Consider the following 22,238-nt stretch of genomic DNA (forward strand, 5'->3'; position numbering starts at 1 on the left):
CTGGTCAGGTGACAGCCAGGCTTACTGAACTTGTTAACCCTTTACAGTCAAAAGAGATATAAAGTACTTCTGTTCTATTAACTCCTACTATCTGTTTATGATACTTCCTATTAGCTGTTCTTTGTCTCCATGTATTTGGATATGTCAATTTCAAAGAAAAAAGTGTTTTTAATGGAGGGGTTTCAGGCTCATTTCATGTGTGGCATCCAGAATTTTTCTTAAGCACGTTCTAATTCTTTGAACTGGCCATACATTTTCTTATGTGAAGAATTTGTAATTCATTCATATTCTGCAGAGATGCCTAAACAGTGTGTGTTATAAATACCTGGCTGGGTAGATGGTAACTTTTTATAGGTTATGTAAATATTCCTTAGAATTTGGTTTTGTTTTGTCCCTCACCCCCATGATTCTATGATGGCTATATGAAAATGCACTTAGTGTTGGCCTAACTCTGTTCTCACTGAAGTCAACTGGAGTTTAAGCACTGAGTTCGGTGGAAGCAGAGTTACATCAGTCCTGAATGTGTTTGAAAATACGACCCCATATATAGAGTACCCGCTAACAGTTTATTTTGGTCTGTTCTTCATCTTTAAATCCTTATACTCCATCTGTCTTATTTCTGTGGGAAAACAGAAGTTTTTCAGGCATTTCAGATATCACTCTTCTGTAATTCAGCATCTGATTTTTTTTTTTCCAGTTTTCAATAGCTTTTACAGGAAATACTGATGTATTCTCTTAAAATACACTTAAAATATTCCTCTTTTTGGTTACACGATAAACCGTTCATAAACTGTCATTTTTCGTTTTTCTTTTTTTTAACCAGTAGACCTCTTCACTGTTATGTCACTCATTTTCAGCCCTACTGTTTTACATCCTCATCTTGTACCCTGAAATTTTATTACATTTTTCATATACAGAGAGCAGCTATATACTTCTAGTCTAAATGACTTGTCTTTTAGATTAAGGGAAAATAACAAGAATGAAAAAAGGTAATGTGTCTGTGACTCAGGTTGAAAATTTAACTCACTTCAGTACCACCTTACTTCACAAATAATCTCACTAAAATCAATAGAACTATTCAAAGAGTAAGATTTACTAATCAGCATGAGAGAGAGTGGCAAAATCCAGCCTTATGAGAGTGTACTATATATTTTCTGCTATCTGAACTCTCTCATGGGATTGTTCAAAAAGGATTATAAACTATATAAACTTCTAAAGAAACAGAGGTAGGTCAGTATTTTTTGATTGAAAGTAAATCATTTTCGTTTTTCAGAATTACACATAATTTTTGTGTAGATAACAGAGAGCATCCATGTTCATTTGAGAAGCTGTGAAAGATATTTGTTTATAAAAGAGATCCTGGTATAAGAATTCTATATTTAAACATTTTCAGGATAAATTTGTGCAAGATAAACTCACTATTTTCTTCGTCTCCCCTTTCTTTATGTGAAAATGTCTGAACACGTAAGTTAGATCGCTTTTGTGAGACAGTGCTATGTCTATGTGCTTAATATTTCCTCTTTGTTTTAAAGAAATAGCTAGGCAAGCAGCACAAATAAAGCTTTTAAGAAAACTTCAGAAGCAGGAACAGGCTCGAGTTGCCAAAGAAGCAAAAAAACAGCAAGGTAAGTAGTAAACCTCTAAAAGATTGTTCATACTTGCAAATGAGCTTTAGAGTTGTCGATATTAGGTTACTGTTCTTCAGTCATTTTCTGCTGATGTTACATTTTTTGTTTTACTTGTAGCTATTATGGCTGCTGAAGAAAAGCGGAAGCAAAAAGAACAGATAAAGATAATGAAACAGCAGGTAAATGTTGTGTGTTCATTAAATAAGCTCTATATTTTATTTATTTACTTAAACTCATGCTTTCAATATATTTGATAGGTTATACAGTGTACTTGTTAAAATTTGAAGTTGTTAGTTATCTAATTATAAAGAACATATGTTGTATTTTATTTTGAAAGACTAGATCGTGCAGCCCTTACTCATGTTGGTGAATCTGTCCCTTGTGTGATCATTTTGACTTCAATGGCACTACGCCTGTGACTAAGGGTTGTGCAGCTGGCCCTCCAGTTAGTTAGGTGTTCAGCTACTCTACAGCTCTATAAAAAGAAATAGTGATATAGCTGCTTATGTAAACATTGAAATAGCTCAGCCAGAACAGCTAGAGAGAAAACTGCCGGTGATTTTGGATTGCTTAAGAACAATTATATCTAAGCATAGTGATAAATTAAATTACACATTGCTTGCTTTTTAAATATAAAATTATTGTTAAATATTGTTATATCAAAGGCTCTTAACCATATGTTATACTTCCAACAGCAAGAAGATTTTTCATATTTAGTCATTAATAAATTAAGCTACTTGTGGAAGCAGGTTTTTCATCCTTTGAACAAATATCCCAATAAATGAAGTAATAAATGAATGCTTTTGAAGCCTGACATTCTAAAAACAATTCTTTTACTAGGTTTCTTTGCATTTATTCTATTCCCTGCAGTGAACTGGACACATTAACTTCTGAAATAGCATGTGATGCACATTGTGTTTCTGAAGAAAGTATTTAAATTATTGCTTTTTGCGCTATTTTAAGTTCTGTATTCATGTCGATATAGAAACTTTGCTGTTGCTGTAGAAGCTTAAATTGTGTGTGTTTATGGTTAAAACCTAGTCATTCTGATTTTTTTATAGAGAACTTTATTAAGATTGTAAGGATATCCTGAGGAGTATTTCTTTGACTGTCCTTGTAAGAAAATGAAACACAAAAGTACCTTAATTAATCTGTGTGTGGAAAGAGGAATCAGTGTTTACTCGAGATTTCCATTTTAATCCAATAATAAAACCCAACCATGGAGCTAATGGAAAATATTCAAGATGAAATACCTTGTACTTTTTAAACAGGCTTGACCAGATGTCTGTGTAAGGAGGGATTTGTTATCACATTCTTGATACCAGATCGTGATTGTAACCTGTGAGAATGAACACTGGTATAAATTTCTGCCTTTCTGGTCAATTTCTGCTGTGCATTTTATTATTATTTACATTGCAGTGGTGCCTTGAAGCCCCAGTCATGGACCAGGACCCAACTGTGCTATGTGCTGTAGAAACAGAACAAAAGGATTGTCGCTGCCCCAGGGAACTTACTTATAATAGCATATTGCTGAGTAATTGCTTTTGTAGCTGAGTTTTTTTTAAAAAGGCGCTTGTGTTAGAGTATTGCTCAGCATACTGAAAATGTGCCTGTAGCTCAACCCTAATTTAAGTGAGGTATATCTATATTATTTATAGAATCTTCCATGTGATAGGAATGTGCATTCAGGTTCCACAGGAAACAGATCTCTCTGTATTTTTTTTTTTTTGCTTTGGGGAGTCATTAATGGGGATGAAATAATGTGTGCTTTCATCATCTCACCATCTAGAAATGATTACAAGTCAGTCTTGACTAAAGCTGGCTGAATAACATATTTTTCAGTTTATTGGCAGTTTCAAAAAGTGTTTAAAAAAACTGGGTTCAACTGAAAACCAACATTTTTGAAATTTTGAGGGAATCAAAAAGTGTAGTAATAATAATAATAATTTGGGTTAAATAAAACTTTTGACCATTTTTAAATATACTTGAGATTTAAAAAAAATTAAGAAAATTTTTAAACTAATAACATTCAAATGAAACAATCGAAAGGTTTCATTTTGAAAGTGTTGAAATATCTTTATACGTTTTCTATTTTTCTTTCCTAAATGAACATTTCAGCAAAATTGACACAAATTAAAAAGTTGCCCAACTTTAGTTCTCGCGTGGTACGATCTGGGTCCTGTGTAGTAACACAATCCTTCTGCTGTTGAAGCACACTTCAGCTTCAAAAATTTGAGAATTCTAATAGTTATTTCTCTACAAGCAGCATTAATTCTGATCTTAGTAACAAATACATGCCACCAAGTTGTAATGAAGAACTGTGTCCTGTTTTGTTTCTACCTAAAAAAAAAAAAGAGAGGAAAAAAAGAGGTCAGAGTTATGCAGCTGAATGAGATTACAGAGAATCTTGCTAAGGTACATTGTTGGTGTTCAAATGCTGGAAGTGAAAGTTCGTTTTATGTAGACATGAGGAATCTGAATTAATTTTTGTGGCCATTGTGATTTTTTGGTGGTAAGCTGTGGTGTGAATGTTAATATTGCCTTAAGTGGTGATTTCCTTGATTTGTAGTGATTTCATTAGATAGATAGAAAATGTACTCTTGAATATCCTTAACTATAACTTAACACAGCTTTGGATAAGAATTTCCATGTTTGTTTGTTTTTTTTAATGCACCTGATATGTAAAGACTCTGGGAAAGCAGCTCTACCGTGACAGACAGAACAAAGCACACCATAGCAAAGTTGCTCACTGCAGTGGGACTCTCCTTATTCATACCTTTGAATGTCTCTGTACATTAGGGAGGCTGGGAATGATAGCTTAGTGGGATATTGTTATGAGGATGTAATGTAAGGGAAACCTTTTACCCATGTTGAAACATTTTACTAACAAAAGTTTAGCGTAGAGAAAAGACCCTTTCCCTGGGCACCCATTTCCCTCCACATGTCCTGCCTCCTTCCTCTCAACACCCCCATCTGCCTTTTTCTGCAAATCCACCCTAGATTCTCCAGTAAGTCATGGACCTAATAAGGTTCACAGGGAGGCACTTTTCAGATAACTATCTATGTATCTTTCTTTCTACATGTCCTCTGTGATTGCCCTGTTGCTGCCAAGTGAATGGGAAATTGGGCAAGAGTCAAGGAGAACAAAAGATTTACAGGTGATAGCTAACTGAGAGATGGAACTGCTCACTCCCAAGGAGATACTGTCCCTGTCTAACAGACTTCCTAAAGTTTGCCGTAGTGCAGCCCTGTTTGGACTGGGGCTTCCCTGGTTTAAACAGAGACTGGCAAGCGGCTGTAGCTGGGGCACTGGGGAGACAGAGGGTAGTTTAAGGACCCAGGAAGGGTCACGGCAACAGAGGAAAAAGGACTTAAGCCTCTTGCTACAAAAACATAGGACTCTACCATGTCACCTAGAGTCTCCGCTAACTTAGCAGTATATGGTCTATGATATGCAGTTGAGCAGTTCTGATTAGGGCAGTAGTGTTTAGTGAACCGTGGAACAGATTTTAACATCCCTGCTAATGCTGAGTAGTACTTTATTCTTTGTATAATACATGGAATCAGTTGGGACCACTCTCAGAGTAAGGTGCTACTCAATCACTATGAGTAGTAGTATCAGAATCTTGGCCTCAATATCTTAGTAAACGTGATGAATACAAAAAAATAAGTTAATAGAAAGAGATTACCTATTTAAATAGCACTTGAAGATACTGGCAATTGTGTGCATGAGAGTAAACCTCTTCAGTCTGAGTTAACTTAATCAGTTTATTCAGATAATTGCATTTAGAAATTTTTACATGGTAAAGGACTGTTTCATCTAACATGTACAACACAGTGTCCTGTTTTTATGTGTAATGCCTAGGCTAAGTATAGTCAAAATAGAATTGAATTAGTAAAGAAAGAAGAGAGAGAATTTGAATTGAGAAACTCAACATATAAAATTTTAGTCCACTCTGCAGCACAGTAAAAGGGTAAGAGGATGTTGGCTTGTATCTGGAGGATATTATGTTATGTATATGGTCCTGCTTCTGGTACTGTGCAGGAACTGTCACCATGCTCCTGAGACGAGATGAAGTTGTCTCCTCTTCATGACATATTTATTCTCTGGAGACTTCAGAAACTACAGTGGTGACGTAATTTCCAACACACGGAATAGAGAGTTGATGGCTCGTATCATACTCAGACTTTTCTCTTCCAGATGCCTTGATACTGTGTCTGTACGACACAGCCTGATGCAAGCTTCTTTGGCATTCCTTGGAATAAGTTAAGGGCTTTGCTATGCCCTGAGTTCTGTGGTTCAGATTTTCTCCTGTCTGTCCAGATAACAGAATGGAAACACTTCCATCCATAGACATGATCTGCTCTTTTAATTGATGTGGCTCAAGCAGCTGTTCGGAGACAATAAACCCTTAAATAGGATGCTATAAGGTTTTCAGTTGCAGCACATACTATCTCTGTTTACAAATCACAAAGTATACAACACGGGACATGTACAATAAAACTGTCCAGTGACTGCATTAGGCTCCCCCCATGCCTCAGGAGCTCACAGGCATGCTGACGTCTCTGGGAATGACCTTGACTGAAAGTGTTGTGGCCGCTGTTTTCTGGACTTATTTATTTACTTTTACTCTATAGTGCATAACTTCAGACACCCCTCTGAGAAATAAGTAAGGTTGTCCAAACTCAGGCTATCCATCTTGATAGGTTAGTTTCCAGTGGAAATAAAAGTATACAGCACTTAATTGTGCATACTTCATCCAGATATGATATGGCTAAATATTGGCTGCTGCTGGGTAGGTACTTTGGGCCATGCAATATGCTCAGAGGTACTGTGTGGTCCCCGGTAGCAAGATTAGTGGAGGTTAAAGAATGGCTATGCTCCCAGCCTCCGGATGTCTGCAAGAGTTAAGCAACAGATAGCAGGGAACAATGAGGATTTCATAGCCCCCAGCATTCCCTGCATAAGCAGACTGTGTCAGGGCACTCCAGCCTCTATTTCTACCCATCCCTACGCATCTCTACCATTGCAAGCCAGGATTTGGCTTATACTGTATAGTTTGTACTGTCGTCAGGGTGCTTCCTTTCTCTAAGTTAGTATAAGAGAAATACAGTTGTCACTGCCTAAACATAAACCCACAGGCATAGATTCCATTTTCAGTGCTTTCATCAAATATTTGCTAATGTTAATGTAGAACACCAAACACAGACAATTGTAGTTCCAAATAATCAACTGGAATGTGTGTAAAATTCAACAAGTGCGCATGTCTTTAAAAATTATTATGGCTCTTTTCTCACTTTTTTTCATTCATGTAAAAAAAAATTTATATACTTCTTGTTGTTGTTGTTTAAAAGGGTTAAAAGATGTTTTTCCCCCCTTGCAGGAAAAAATTAAGAGAATTCAACAAATCAGAATGGAAAAAGAACTTCGGGCTCAGCAAATTTTAGAGGTAGAAACAATAAACTGAGCATAACTTTTTTAAATGTGTTCATACGTTTCAAGAACATTATAATTAAGAAAAAAGTCTTAACTGCATGTTTGTCGCAACTGGATTAAAGTAAGGTCTGCTTCAGGAATTCCACAGTCTTGATTAAAATTGTTAACTGTCTCACTATTTCAGAAATTCTAAGAATACTGATCCTTAATTTAAACTATGGTCCGAATTCTGCAGTTGTTTACACATATGCTTAACTTTAAACACAACAATTGTCTCATCAATGACAAAAGGAGTACTCATGCTTACAGTTAAGCCAATACATATTTGCAGAATTAGGGAGTAAAATAGTATTGCAATCTACTTTATATGGAATTTAGTTCCTGACTGTGGAATGGATTTAAAACTTTGTTTTAAAAGTTAAATTACAGTATCAAAGAAGGAAAATATTTAACATTTGTCTGTGAAGTTGATATTTGAACAGCATGATTCTGATCTTCAAAAATGTGCATGATCTATTTTTAAAAGACATAAGCTTCCATATTGCAGATGGTTGCTTCATATAATGTAACCATGTCACATACGACTAAATTAAAGGAATTTGAATTTAAGATTTCTATTTCAGATCTCCATTTCTGATCTGTCTGACAACAGATTTCTTTTTGGTTTCTGTTGTCTTATACTAGAACTAATATTGACACATATTAAATGGATGGGAATATTATTCCCAAAATGTGTTGATGAGCTGTCCGTATATTGGCTTCAGCTGAACATTTTCAATTACATTAAATATGTATTTAAAATGGAAAAAAGTGGTAAACCATTGATTGCTAAAGTTTTTAACCCACTGTTTTATATAATGATTAGAATTTTAGTCTCTTTCCAACCATACTTAAAAAATAACTATTTTCCTATATGCTATGTATCTTGGTTACAAATGTCCAAGTAAAATAAATCTTGAATGTGACTTTATAATTCTGGCTTGACTTTAAAAATAAATAAATAAATAAAATAATCGTGAACTTAACTGATAATGCAAAGTGTACTGGGGAAGAAATCTGTTATAATGTACACATAATATGTGGTATTGTTTTGCACCTTGTGAAGCATGTAGTTTTATTTAGTCTGAGATTATTTTCAAGTTTTAGTGGTGTTGTTGCATGACCTTGAGACCTGTTTTGCATGCACAGGCTAAAAAGAAAAAGAAGGAAGAAGCAGCAAATGCCAAATTATTGGAGGCTGAGAAACGAATAAAGGTTAGTTTAGATAAGCATCAGAGTTTTTATTTTCCAAAAATAAAAACCGTGTGATTGTGCATAATAATTGTGAACTAATATGAGAACTGTAGGCATGGCAGAATCTTTTTTGATAAGGTATTACATCTGTAATAGAAATGTAGAGTAAGTACTGTGCATATGTGTGCGTGTGTCTGTGCGTGTGTGTGTATTTACATATATACATGCATATGCATGCATATATATAATAATAATAAATAGAAGTGTCAATACTAGGGTTATCTGTACCTTATGCTTGGCTTGAGCAGCTTTTGACATACTCACCCAACCCTTATGTAATAGCATTGCATACAATGTCTCTTCTGTTTTATATTGAGTATAATGAAAAACTCTGTTGCTACTTGTGTAACGTTGTGGTCAAATATCCCATTTATCCCTATCAGTGCTGAAAAACTTACTTGCTGTAATTGGAAATCATGCACTCTCAGTGTAGCCAAATGTTATTGGCATCTCCTGATGCTCCTCCGTTCAGTAGATTTTATAGCATAAACTGTTCCTATATTATGTAAAGTGTTTGAAAATAAAGGAGTGGAGAGAGAGAGAATGCAGATTCTTCCTATTTTAGCATGGCTCAAAAAATTGCATCTTACTGCTAAATAATAATTGTCAGGTATTTGAAGCACTTTTTTGTTCTTATGTTTAAGGAAAAAGAGATGCGAAGGCAGCAGGCTGTTCTTCTGAAACATCAGGTTAGTATGCATATAGTTATCAGAACAGTAGCAAATGCTAATTTTTAACTTCTGCTTAAGCTGTTTGGGGGAAAAGACTTCAAAATATTTTTGGTATAAATTTCTGATTTTGATTCCTGCATACGTTTTTCTTTCATTTTATGGTTTATTGACTTGCTCTGGTATTGGGGTTTCTGTGGGGGTTATAAAGTGGTTTTATGACTTTGTGATTTCTGTTTCATAATGTTGTGCCAACTCTTTCTACCAGGAGTTGGAGAGGCATAGACTAGATATGGTATGGGTATGTTTATTTTTGTACATCTAACACCGCATTGTGATTTGGTTGTGATATGGTTGTCATAGCAATGCATAAAATGTAGCACTGGCTGCTGTCATATTACATACTGCTGCATGGCTTTACAGCACAGTGCATTGCATACATCTGCTTGTCTTGTCTATTAAAGAAAAAAAAGTATGACTTGTCTCAGACGTGTTATAAATTGAATTCTGCGATCCATATATGAGGCTGTTGACTGGAAATCTACATTACTGATGTCACAACCTGAGTTGGACCATTATGTAAAATCAATGATGAATTTATGCAAAATTAGCATTTTGTGTTTAATAGAAAATCACTGTACAAATTTTGCAAGTCTTATCCCATTTGTTGGGATTCGGTATAAAGCTTTTAATATAATTTTGGATTAGAACACTACAAATTGGATTAGAATTACTGTACAAATTGGGACCATGTCTTCCCTCAGATTTGTACAGTGCTGAGCATACTAGCTTTCAATAAATAGTAAATGCATAATATTTTAATCTGAAAATGAAACTAGAGATGAAATCCTGGCCTCATAGAAGTAAACGACAAACTCCTATTAACTTTGGTGGGGCCAGGATTTTACCTCAGAACTTTAAAATTGAAGGAACTTATCTAGTTTTTTCTATAGTACTATAATTTATGTTCCATTTAAATTTGTTAACATAATCTATGGTGCAGCTTTTGTGACTTTGCATTGAGGAACAGGCATCAGTAAATAGGAATATCCTATTTTATTCATGTTTGTGTATGAACCATAGCTAGTTTAAGTAAAACTGGTCTCAACACAGAAAAATTCAGCATACTTATTTGTTGGTGGCATATTGGATTCCAGCAAGATTTTTCTGAGAGTAAACATGAAGTTAAAATGATTTTAAAACTCAGCCTTTTACTATATTTTTAAATGATTAGAAATACAGCCTTCTGTTCAATTGGCAATTCATTTAGTAATTGCGAGCTATCTAATAGCAGATGTAAGGTAACTGACCTGTTCCAGCCAACCATTATGCTTTTTGTTCTGCCAGCTTATGAAGGAGCATCACAACTGACCATAAGTAAAGCTGTATGCTTTCTGTTTTACACTGTCTCCATGTTCATTGCTTTACCTTTTTGCTTTTGATTGTTCTTGTATTTGCTTTCTAAACCTGAACTAAAACATGCACAGACTTAGCCATTCTTGTCCTATATATAGTATTTATTGTGACTTGTCTATTAATGCTAAACTTGTTGTTCTGAGTTTGTAAAATAAAAAAGACACTTTTGTAACTGTGGTTGAGTCTTGTTCTAATTTTATCTGCTTTAACAGGAACGAGAGAGGAGAAGACAACATATGATGCTTATGAAAGCCATTGAAGCACGTAAAAAAGCAGAAGTAAGTATTCATTCAGCTCTAAAAAAGTGTGCAGTTTCTTTCTTAACAGTTTGACTGCTATCTATCTGCATTCATAGAACAGAACAGTGACACTGGACTTCTGTAAACAAATATGTTAAGCAAATAGCTGACTTGAGAGTCAGAAAGTACTTTTGCATCACAGAATATTTTTGTGTAGGTCATTTCAGACTTCAGAGCCACCATCAGTATCTCCTAGCAAATGTGATTTCCCCTTTTTGTGTGTTTGTGTGTAAATTTAATGCTTTAAAAATAAGACACTAATTGTACTGTCCAGAGCAAGGCAGAAGGTTGGACATATGCTGCATAGATTTCCCCAGACAACTGTTCAAATGTAAAAATACCATTCTTATTCCAGACATGGGCTTCTCGGGCTTTTATCTATACTTGGAAAATGAGTTGTTTTAGAAAACACATAAACTCACGTGTTTTAATTAACACACAGTTTGTCCTAGATGTTAAGCGGTATTTAACAGTGTGATAATTAAAACATATTAGCTAACACAACTCTTCCTTCCAGTATAGATGAAACTTAAAAGATTGCTGATTATGCCAAATTATATGGTGTTTTTGTGAGGTGGAGTAGAGCTGAAAATTTTGTGAAAACAAAAATTACAAATGTTTCTGCTGAAAACTATGCTACCCTCAACCTTTTTAACTTTCTGCAATGAGTAATAGTTTTCACAACATCCAACAAGTCTGTCCTTCACTATTCTCTAGGTCTTTGAATGTTGGGCTTTTAAGGGGTGGGGAGAGGCCGGGTCTCACAGCATCAACCACTATAGTCAATCTGATACACAATTGTGTGCTGCAAGCACACAATGCTAATGCTGCAGCCTCACTAAACTTTAGGTTTGCAACTTATTCAGCAAGTGGAAAGCATAATTAACTGGTAGAAAAGGCAGTTTTCATTCTCAAAAATTACTGAAAAAATGTGAAGATAAAATACCAGCACTGAGAATAGCCCCAAACAGGCAAATAGTCCCAAATATGTTGGCTTCCTAGAAAGGCAGGGCTGGAATGGACCTTGAGAGGTCATCCATTTCAGTCCTCTGTACTGAGCCAGGACCAAGTAAACTTAGACCATCCCTGACAGATGTTTGTCCCACCTATTCTTAAAAACCTCCAATGTTAAGGATTTCACAATCTCTCTTAAAAGCCTATTCCAGAGCTTAACTACCTTTATAGTTAGAATTTTTTCCCTAATGTCTAACCGAAATCTTCCTTGCTGCAGATTAAGCCCATTACTACTTGTTCTACCTTCAGTGGATAAGAATAATTGATCACAGTCCTCTTTATAACAGCCCTTACCATATTTTGAATACTGTTAGATCCCCATGGCTACTTTTTGCCGTGGGTCTGATGGCAGTAGTTGGGGTGTCTTCGAGTTGATTGTCTCCGCCCCCTCCTGGGTATCAGCAGGCACCTAGGTGTCAGCTGGGGCCCCAGCACTTTGAGCTTCCGTGGGGTGGGTTGATAGCTGCTCCCTGGTGAGAGCCTGTATGCTACGTCCTTCCCCTCTGGCGGTCAGCCCTGACTGAGCTGGGTTGCCTGCCTTTATACAGCCACTGCACCTGGAGCATGCCCAGTAGGGTCGTGGGGGCATGGCTTCCTCAGCCACCAAGGAAGAGTTAATCCCTTCCTGTCCAGTTGAGGGTGAGTACACCCTGTCACACCAACCTAAAATGAAGTAATGTCTACATATATTTAAAACGTTTTTCACTTCACTATATTTTACAAAATGCATTTTAAATTAATATTACTGGTACTTTTTTTATGAAGCATTTTATTAGTATAATTCAACAAAATTCAGATCAGTTCAGTTTCTTATTGTATAGGTAAATAAAAAGCAAACACTTATCATTAACTTTTGCTAAATATTAAAAGGAGAAATTGTCCTCTCTGCAATACCAGTTTTAAATCCAAAGCAACTCAGATTATTTGAATGAAAATGCTCAATATTTATCCCACTGCTGTTGAAAGTAGTATTTGGCCATGTGTGTTTGTACACAAAATCTTAGATTGTATTAACAACCCAAAACTGAAAGAATTATGTTTTTTTAAAATAACACATCTATCTGTCTAGACTAAGCAGAATTGAATTTTATTTTGTTATAATTTTGATGGATAATATCAATGTTCATTTTTAATTTTTTTAATCAATTTTAAATTGTCATAGTTGGGTAAAATTATGGGTTTTAAGCATTTTTTCTATTTTTATTGATTTAAAATTTTCACATTTGTGAGAAATTAAGGGGGGACAGAGAATAAATATTTAATGATAATAGATGTTGAGATTCTAAAGTTTAAAGCTTTAAAATCATTAAAACACAAACTATCAACATCACAAGTCAAAATGTACTAAGTAAATATCCTTAAATCACACTCTAAATTCTCAAGCAGCATTTTTCTTACTTTGCCTAATTGTAAATTTAGATGATGATTGGTGGAAATGGCTTTTCATCGGTTTGTGTATGTAGGTGAAATTGATATTTTCCAACATTTACTGATAAAAATTGAATCCTTCCAAGCCTATTTAAATCCATGGCCCCATCAGTAACATCTGAGTACTGGTCGTGAAGTACTATTTCCCTCATTTTACAAGGGGGGAAGAGACACAGAGAGATTCAGGACATGTCTATGCGGTGGAGGCTACAGTGGCACAGCTGCAGCTATGCCGCTATAGTGTAGATGCTTCCTACATGAACAGGAAGGTGTTTTCCACTGATGTAGGTAATCTGTCTCCCTCAGTGGTGGTAGCTAGGCCAACAGAAGAAGAATTCCATTGGCCTAGCATGTCCATGTGGGGCGATAGGTCAGCTTAACTACAGTGTTTTTCATACCCGTGAGCAGCATAGCTAGGTTGCTCTAAATTTCAAGTGTAGAACAGGGCGAAGTGCCCAAGGTGACACAGAGAGTCTGTGATGGAAGTGGTATTTGGGCCTGAGTCTCCTGAGTCCCACTCTAGTACCCTAGCCACTTGAACACTGTTCCTCTTTTACTGTTACAGAATAATTGTTTCTGTTTGTAAATTACTACTCCAATTTATATTGATGCTAGAATCTCTTTAATTCTCTAATTCTCTAAACCCCAGCATACTCTCTATGAGCAACTGCAGAATCTATATTTTTTTATTACCCGTAACTCAAAGGAAAATCTTTTTTGTGATTGAAAGAACTCAGGATGCTGTGGTTTTACTGGATAGACTAAAATAGATTCAGCAGATACTGGCAGTCACTACTTCTAGGTCCTGATGCGAAGTCTGTTGAAGTCAGTGAGAATATTCCCATGGACTTCAATGGGCACTGATCAGGCCTTCAGGTGGCCAGCCAGCCTCCCCTGTGGCCATGATTTACCTCAGTGTGGGAGAATCTTCAAAGAACATTGAGGTCTCAGTGATCTTAAGCTACACTAAGTCTCAATGTATTTGTTTAACAAGACCTCATTTGAGTCATCAGCTTCGTGGAAGTCTCAAGTCAACCTTACTGTTCTGACTAGTATTACTATTCTGACTAGAATTCCCAAATTTCTTAATGTCCAATCTGAACACCAGAAGCAGGGCAATCTTCTTTATAAAACAGGTCACTTTTGTGAAGCACTTTGAGATCTGTGGATGAAAAGCACTATGTAAGTCCAAAGGGCAATTATTACTATTTGCCATGAAGTCTTTCTCTCACTAGAAAGCTTATAATTTTAAGTGAAAAAGGTTTGCTGTCTGATATTAGGTCAAACAATTACAGCATAATTTTTACACAAGAAGTTTTTTGGAGGGATTTATGACCTATACTTCCTGTGTTTGTCAGAATCTGGACTTCACCTACCTTAGCTTCAATTTCAACTTTTCATTACTCTGTAGAAGACAAACCAATTACAGACCAGCCTCTGGTATCTAGTAGTTGATATATCAAGGATACAATGGTCTTAATGCCATCAAAACCCCTTGGAGTTATAGGATATAAATGAATGCTTCACAGATCTTTAAACTCCCTTGTGAGACTCTCTAAATTAGGGAGCTCAAGTATTTTATATGGCAGATTCCATTTCAGATGGCCAGTGACTTTTTGGAATCAAGAGGCTCTAAGACAAAATATTTATTCATATTCTTACAGGGTTTATTTTTAAGGAGATGTTTAGTTCTGTAGTAACCTAGCCAACCTCTTTGACTTTCTTCATACTGGTCTTGTGGAATTGTTTTACAAGCTGGCTGTTGAGCTGTTTTGCTTTCTGGTTGCAACAAACCCTTTAAGTCCATCCAGTATTTTATGTACTTTTTAAAATAAAAATTAACACATTAGTTTAGTGCTTATATTTTTTTATTGCTATACTCTAGTGGGATTGAAATTTGAGGAACACATTAAAGTTGGCAACACTGTTAATGATCAACATAATTTTTACTAGGGAAGGTTTGAAAAGCTGCAACTGGGAAGTCCTTGTCATACAGTTACAGAACAGTGTTGGTATAATACTGTGAAAGGAGTCGAGATTTGGGTTATCGGTGCAGCAAGGATAGTGTCCTGAGTGTTCAGTTTTCCTGAATGACAACAAAGGCACAGAATTGGAGCATCTCTCACCCTATCTGATTTTATAGTATGATTACTGATGAAAGCTGAAGAATAGGGAGCAAATTCAAGCTGTAAGCACTTTTAGTATGCTGTATCTCAGAAAGTATTTAAAATTTGTGGTACTGTCAAGGAAGAACATCTATGCCGGCATCTCATAATTAAAGGTTTTATACCACTATGATAAATACTTCTGTTCTGAATAATTATTTGCACAGAGTCTTTGAAGTGCATTTCCTATTGGGCTGAAGGGAAAAGACTTAACATTTTTTTCTGAAGTATGGTAGTTTTCTTCTTAGATCAGTGGGTAGCACCCTCCCTTCCTTGTATATTTTCACTCAAATGAACCATTAAATTAAGTTATATTGTGCACACTGAACCCTTACATATAAATCTGTTTATTTTTTGAGTCGGCAGGTGGCACTACTTGTTCTGAGACAGCACTGAACCAATGCCCCACCATAGTGTTGAGAGTGTTATCTTTTGGATGAGATATAGAAATCAGGTTCAATTCGTAGCACTTCAAAAACCAAAAATGTTTAACTCTTATGCCCTAGCCAAACTGAAGCTCATGTAATGGCATTTTGTCTACCAAATTTTCCCCTTCAGTTCAGTTACAGAAGATGTTGCTTCCTCTGCAAAACATTTATGTAGAGTTTGTATTGTCATACGTTTGCCAAGTTCCACTCTAGAGATGGCTGTGCTTGAGTGTTTAGTGAAGTGGACCTTGTGTATAATTTGTATATTAATTAGGTTTGTCAAAGTGCTCTGAGATTTTTCAGAATAAAGAATGTGTTATACATATAAAAATATAATTTATAATGTTATCTTTCAAAGTTAAGGAAATAATCCCAAACTATGGATCCAAGAAGACTTCCATCTTCAGATGGTTTACTTATTTTTCCTAAATTTGATGACAATTGAGCAGTTTCTATCTGCAGTTTTACACTAAATCAGTAGTGTGGTATGGATCAGAGAGAGCTAATTTCTGATTAATGACCTAATCCAGGCCCATGGTCACACAAAAATAATGGTTGTATAAAATACTAATTCTTCAAGTGCTTGCTCATGTCCATTTCACATTAGGTATGTATGCTCGCTACATGCACTGGTGCCAGAAGTTTTTCCCTCAGCTGTATTTGGAGGGGAGTGGCTCTCGCGCCCTCTGGAGTGGCTCCCATATGGGCCCATAAGGGGCACTGCTGGCTCCCCCCCACCCTCAGTTCCTTCTTGCTGCCAGTGAGGGTGCACAGAATGTTTGCTGCTCTTACTGGCATTGCTTAGGCTTACAGTTCTTGTAAATTTAGTGTACGTAGTTAGTAATTGAGTTAGCTCTTAGCAGTAGTTAGTAGTTAGAGTTTTGTTAGCCCCGTCAGGGACTTAGCCAAGGGATGGAGCATACCCTTGTCCCCAGGCTTTAAGCCCTGAGATCGCTGCAAATGGCCCATGCCCGCGAGCGATCCGCATAGTAGGTGTATCAGGTGTCTCAGTGAAGGGCACATAAGTGATAAGTGTTGAATCTGCAAGTCCTTTAAACCTAGGACGAAGAAAGAGCGTGAGATCAGACTCAAAGTGCTCCTGATGGAGTTAGCGCTCACTCTGGCCCCAGAGCAAAAGTCCAGCTTGGCACCCAGCACCACTGCATTGGTGCGTAGTGCCCTGCCGTCGACAAGCCGGCACCGATCCCTGTCCACGGCCCCAGCTGAGAAGTCGAAGAAGGCCAGTAGGGGATGGTCTCCTGCTCCCCGCAAGGGGAAGGAGAGGGCTGGGGGTGAGCTAAGACCTGCACTGGGCAGCTTATCTTCCCTGTTGGGAAGCCGGGCCTCAGCTCACATCGAGCAATGCATCCCACCCCATTCCTTGCCTGGAAGCCTGGACGCGGAGGCAGGCCTTCATCAGCTTCAGGTGCCATCTATGTCTGAAGTGCTCCAGGCTGTGCAGGAGATCCTGACGCTCCCGGTGCCCAGACTTCGGGGTAAGCCTGCCTTGGGACCTTTCCATCCACCTTCGCCTCAACGGTGCCGCTCTCCGTCATGGAAGACGTCCCAACATCATCCACCCGCTTGAAGCCGTCATGCCTCGGAGTTAGGGAGGCAGACGCTCTCTATGTCACCGGACCTTGGGCACCGGCAGTGGGATTCGAGGTTCACTTCACTGGTTACCTGGCTCAGACCCACGGAGACACATGCTCCCTGGCAGGAACATTGGGACTGGCCTTTCACATCACTGGAATGTCTCTACAGATCTTGGGAATGATTGGAGGACCACAGCCATGGGCCCTGCCAACAATCCCCAAGACAGATCCTGCCGTACCTCCAGGTCTCACTCCTCGTCCCAGTACTGGTCTCGAAGTGTGAGGCGTCAATTGCCAGTCTTCTGTTGCCGATTCACTGAGCGTCGCTGGTCACTGAAGTCCCCACGGAGGCACATGTCCCGCTTGGACTGGTCCTCCTCCAGATCTGATCATGATTATCATGAGGCACAAGGTAGCTACTCCAGCGAATCCCGGCGACTGGGCAGCAATCGCGCCGGATATGGTGCCGGTACAGAGCAAGGCTCCACATCAGTGGGGCAGCCTCCCAGGCCCTCGGTACTGCCTGAATCATCAGTACCAAAACCTGCCCCATGTCCCCAGGGCCAGTGGCTGGGCCCATGGTACCTCTGGAGCTCGTGGGGATTCACTCACCCTCCCAGCCTGCCTGCTGGGCATCAGGAGTTCGGACAGGCAAGTGGTATCAATCCAACTCCTTCCAGTGTCTGAGGCCCAGGGGGATAAGACCCCACAAGTCCATGTGGACCAAGGGGAACAGCCTGCTGGGCTACCAGTGGGTGTTGTGGAACCCACGATAACGGCTTCCTCCTCGTAGTCTCTGGATGAGACCATCACAGAACCTCTGGATGGTGCTAAAGTGCACCAGGAACTGTTGAAGAGGGTCGTGTCCAACCTTGGCCTGCAGGCAGAGGAGTTGGAGAAGCAAGCGGACTCCCTATGTGGTGTCTTCTCCTCTACAGCCCCTGTTAGGCTGGCCCTTCCCCTTCACGAAGGGGTATTGAATAGGGTGACCAGATAGCAACTGTGAAAAAACAAGACAGGGGGTGGGGTGGGGATAACAGGCACCTATGTAAGAAAAAGTCCCCAAAAATGTTACTGCCCCTTTAAAAATGGGACATCTGGTCACCCTGTCCATGGACACGTAGGTTTTTGGACTTTCACATTATGTGCAATAAAAATCCATGGTCATGAAATTCCATAGAAAAGCAAAGCATAAAGTTGCCCAAAGTAGAGGGTGGACACTTCTATTTACACATATTTATCTAACAAGCATTCTTTCTTTCATATGTAACTCATGCTATATCAAAATATTTTTTGTGTCATTATGAGAATTTATTTTTTAAATCCCTTAGCATTTCGGAACAAAATACATGAGCCTCCTGTAAGGGAATAAATGACTTATGTACATAGCACTTGCACATAACGTAAATAACTCTGGCCAAGGTCAGAGAAATAAATTGAAAAAGGTCCTTAGAATTGACTTGAGATTGAACAACATTAAACAAAACTGCCTATGTTCAATAACTTAAGTAACTCAAGAAAAAGCTGTTTTTTTCAGGAGTACTTTATTCAGCTTATTCAACTTAGACTGTAATAATTAGAGATTTATTAGATAAAAACTTCAATCAACATTTGCCACTCCAGTGGTTAAAATGTCAAGTCATACCATACCTTGTATTGCAACAGAGCGTACACTGCAAAAATAAAAAGGAGTTAATAAAATTACATGCTGGAATAGCATAGATAATAAAACCAGAGGCAATATATAAAATTATTGATTAAACTTTTGTTAGGCCATGATGTACTAATTTACATCTCATATTTCAGTATGATGATATCTTCAGATTTAACCATGATGTTATCTTCAGAGAGCTTCAAGGCTAAAATATTGCTAACCTTGCCTTTTGTTTCTGTAGTATAATTTATTTACTTTTATATTAATATCTAACTGTAAAAATGTTAAAGCTCTTGGTAAACCAAGAAGTAGCAAAATAAATAATCAAATACAAATCACAGACAATTAAAAGAATTAAAGGTAAAAGGAATATTGAAATCATGACTAGTAGTAAGAGTAGACTTCCATTAAACACATTTCTAAAGAATGTAATAAGCAGCTTTGGCTCAATTAACTGTTTGTAAATTTAAACAAAATTAATTCTAGCAGCTTAATTCTGTATTTAACATCAAAATAATCCCTAACATTGGGAAGTGGAAGGTTATCTAGCTGCTCTTATGTATCAAAAAGTTGGATTACATTCTTTTCTAATAGTTTGTAAGCAGCTGCAGTGTCCCACAATTTAGCTAGAAAATAAAACTAGTGATGTATTTTTCCTTGATACAGTTTTCTTTTAAAAAACTATTTATCTAAACAGGAAATATCTCACTAAAAAATCTGGTGAAAAAACTCTATTCTGAAAGCAGAGTGGTCTTTGGAGCGGTGCCAAATGAAAACTGCTGTGATAGACATTTAATTTTTATAATTTCTTGATTTAAAAAAAAATTCCTTACTAGTGGTTGAAAAATGTTTTGTTGTTGTTTGCAAAAATTAAGGAACATATCGACACATCGAAGTGTTTTTCTTAAAACTAGTACTGTGAGCTCAGTACAGTAGCATGTATTTATGAAAATGAGTTAGCAGAGATATTAGTAGCTATTATGGGACCAAACTCTACGTTCCATACTCATGCAAATCTCCCATTTTCTACAGAATTTAATGGAAGTTTTGACTGACTGTGGAGTTCATGATTTGATCTAGCAGTATGATCTATTACCTGCATTAAAAAGCACAAGAAAATCAGAGGGTGTAGAATGCAGGGTGTAGTATCAAATAGATATTTAGTCACGACTCTCCTGAGTTCCTCCATTTAGCAATTAAATTTCAGACAATAACGCACACAAACCTGTGATCATTTTACTTACGTAAACTGGATAACGAACTATCATAATTGTATCAGAGGCTTTTTCCCTATAATTCCTCAGGGATCAGTAAATAACAAAAGGTTGTTAAACATCCATTTATTACTATGATATGGGAGTAGCTCAGGTTTCAGAAGTTGTCTAATAAGCAGTTTGAAAGTAGAATGGAATTCACAGCACCCTAGTGATAGTGATACACATAGTGCATCAATGAGGATTTATATCATAAATATATGCTTAGTGAAAATACCATGTGGAATTGTCAGTTTTTCTTAACTAAATCAACCTTTCCATTTTAAACGTCCCATATATAAGTTGACCGTTTAAAACTGGACAGTTACCTATAAACTAAGTGTAGCAGCCAAGAATATCTAATTCATTTGATGTTTGTGCAAGATACAAAGGGATAAAGATCATGGAGGTGATTTTTCTGTCGCAACAGGGAATAAATAATATATATAATTTAATACGGCTGTTTTATACCAGCACATCTTTCTGTATCCTTTAGGTGGGGTAAAATTTTAATTAAAACGTAATAAACTGTTGCTGCAAAAAACTCGTGGATTCCATATTTTGTACATATTACTGTCCCTAAAATCACTCTAAATAATCCATTATAAATCTAAAATGTTACTAAAAGGATGAACATTTATTACTACCTAGTAAATAGAAATACTTACACTGAAATACGTCTTTAGATTTTTTATAACATTAATTGCTAAAGACAAACTTACATTTTCATCTTATGATTAATGCAAACCTCAACAACAATATTTGTGGTTTTTGTTTTTATATTTGCCTTCTATGACCTCTGTTTTATTAATCTCATTTTTATTCTTCATGTAACCTACAGTATTCCCTTATTATTAAATTTTATTTATGCCTTTTAAATTTGAGTACAAGTTGCTGTCAGAAGAAACATATTTTCACTTTTAATTATGCCCAGAACAAAAATGTAAAGGACCCAAAGGAATCATAAAATGCAAAGAGGTAGACCATTTCAGTGGATTATATGGCAAATACTTCAATACAAAGGCTTAACAGTCCCATATGTTATAAAGTTTTGTAACAATTGATCAAAGCCACCTTACATTCTTTTGTACTAAATTTATTTTTTCACAATATTGTTGGCCTAAAAACAATTATTTTATCCTGTATTCTTCACTGTAAATCCTAGCTTTCTGAAAAAAGGTATTAACCTATTTCTGCAAACTGTCCTTGTCAAGTGACTAATGTGAAACATTTGTATTTAGATTTTCTGTCCAAATATTTCTAAGTGTCAGGAAAACTTTGATTCTTTAATCTGAATAGTCTCTACTTGCCATGAACCAGTTTTATTAAAAGTCTGAGTTTGAACTTAATAATACTTTAACATTTTATATAATGATATTCATCTTCAAAGCACTTTGCAAACATTAACTGATTAAACCTCACAATACCCTGTGAGGTGTCGGTACAGTAAGCATTATTAACTAATATGGAAAGGTTAAATAAGAGGGGGTTGCTGTCTGATCCAGGATTAGATCTGTGATAGTCAGACCACAGGACCATGCCTTTCTCCCAACATACCTCTAAGAATAAGGCTAAATATCTTAACTCAAAGTTATACTTAATGCAAATGTTGGAAAAAGTCAGGGACTTAGAAGTTGAATTTTTTTCTGTGTTTCGGTTTTGTATTTTTGTGATTCAGTTCAAAGCAAGAGGGATTTATCTGTCCATTTAAATAGTGATTTTCATGCAAAATTATTTAAGTGTGCTGTTCTCTGAAATGTGACTTAACAAACGGGGTCATGAGTTCTATGTGTGTCTTTGTGTGTCAAATTTGCTGCATTTACAAGAATTCTTCTTCGAGTGCTTCCTCATATTCATTCCAAGTAGGTGTGTGCGCGCCGTGTGCACGTTCGTCGGAAGAATTTTCCCCTAGCAACACCCGGTGGGTCGGCAGGCGCCCCCTGGCGTGGCGCCTTTGCGG

At 36.9% G+C, this 22,238-nt stretch overlaps 1 protein-coding gene across 25 annotated transcripts in view; it reads left to right on the plus strand.

Moving 5' to 3' along the window:
* The window catches only part of BAZ2B (bromodomain adjacent to zinc finger domain 2B), a 264,100-nt gene that overhangs the window by 186,810 nt on the left and 55,052 nt on the right, over positions 1 to 22,238 (plus strand). For 14 of the 25 annotated variants that reach the window (XM_075070184.1, XM_075070185.1, XM_075070183.1 and 11 more), the window contains 7 exons: positions 1,533 to 1,625; positions 1,746 to 1,807; positions 7,013 to 7,078; positions 8,254 to 8,319; positions 9,003 to 9,047; positions 9,295 to 9,327; positions 10,655 to 10,720. In XM_075070184.1, coding sequence (XP_074926285.1) covers positions 1,533 to 1,625; positions 1,746 to 1,807; positions 7,013 to 7,078; positions 8,254 to 8,319; positions 9,003 to 9,047; positions 9,295 to 9,327; positions 10,655 to 10,720 — 431 coding nt within the window. The remainder of the gene's footprint in view (positions 1 to 1,532; positions 1,626 to 1,745; positions 1,808 to 7,012; positions 7,079 to 8,253; positions 8,320 to 9,002; positions 9,048 to 9,294; positions 9,328 to 10,654; positions 10,721 to 22,238) is intronic. The other 11 variants (XM_075070189.1, XM_075070197.1, XM_075070204.1 and 8 more) reach the window with 2 other exon arrangements.

Source organism: Chelonoidis abingdonii, chromosome 10 (assembly GCF_003597395.2).
Source record: "Chelonoidis abingdonii isolate Lonesome George chromosome 10, CheloAbing_2.0, whole genome shotgun sequence".
NCBI classification, from domain to species: domain Eukaryota; kingdom Metazoa; phylum Chordata; order Testudines; family Testudinidae; genus Chelonoidis; species Chelonoidis abingdonii.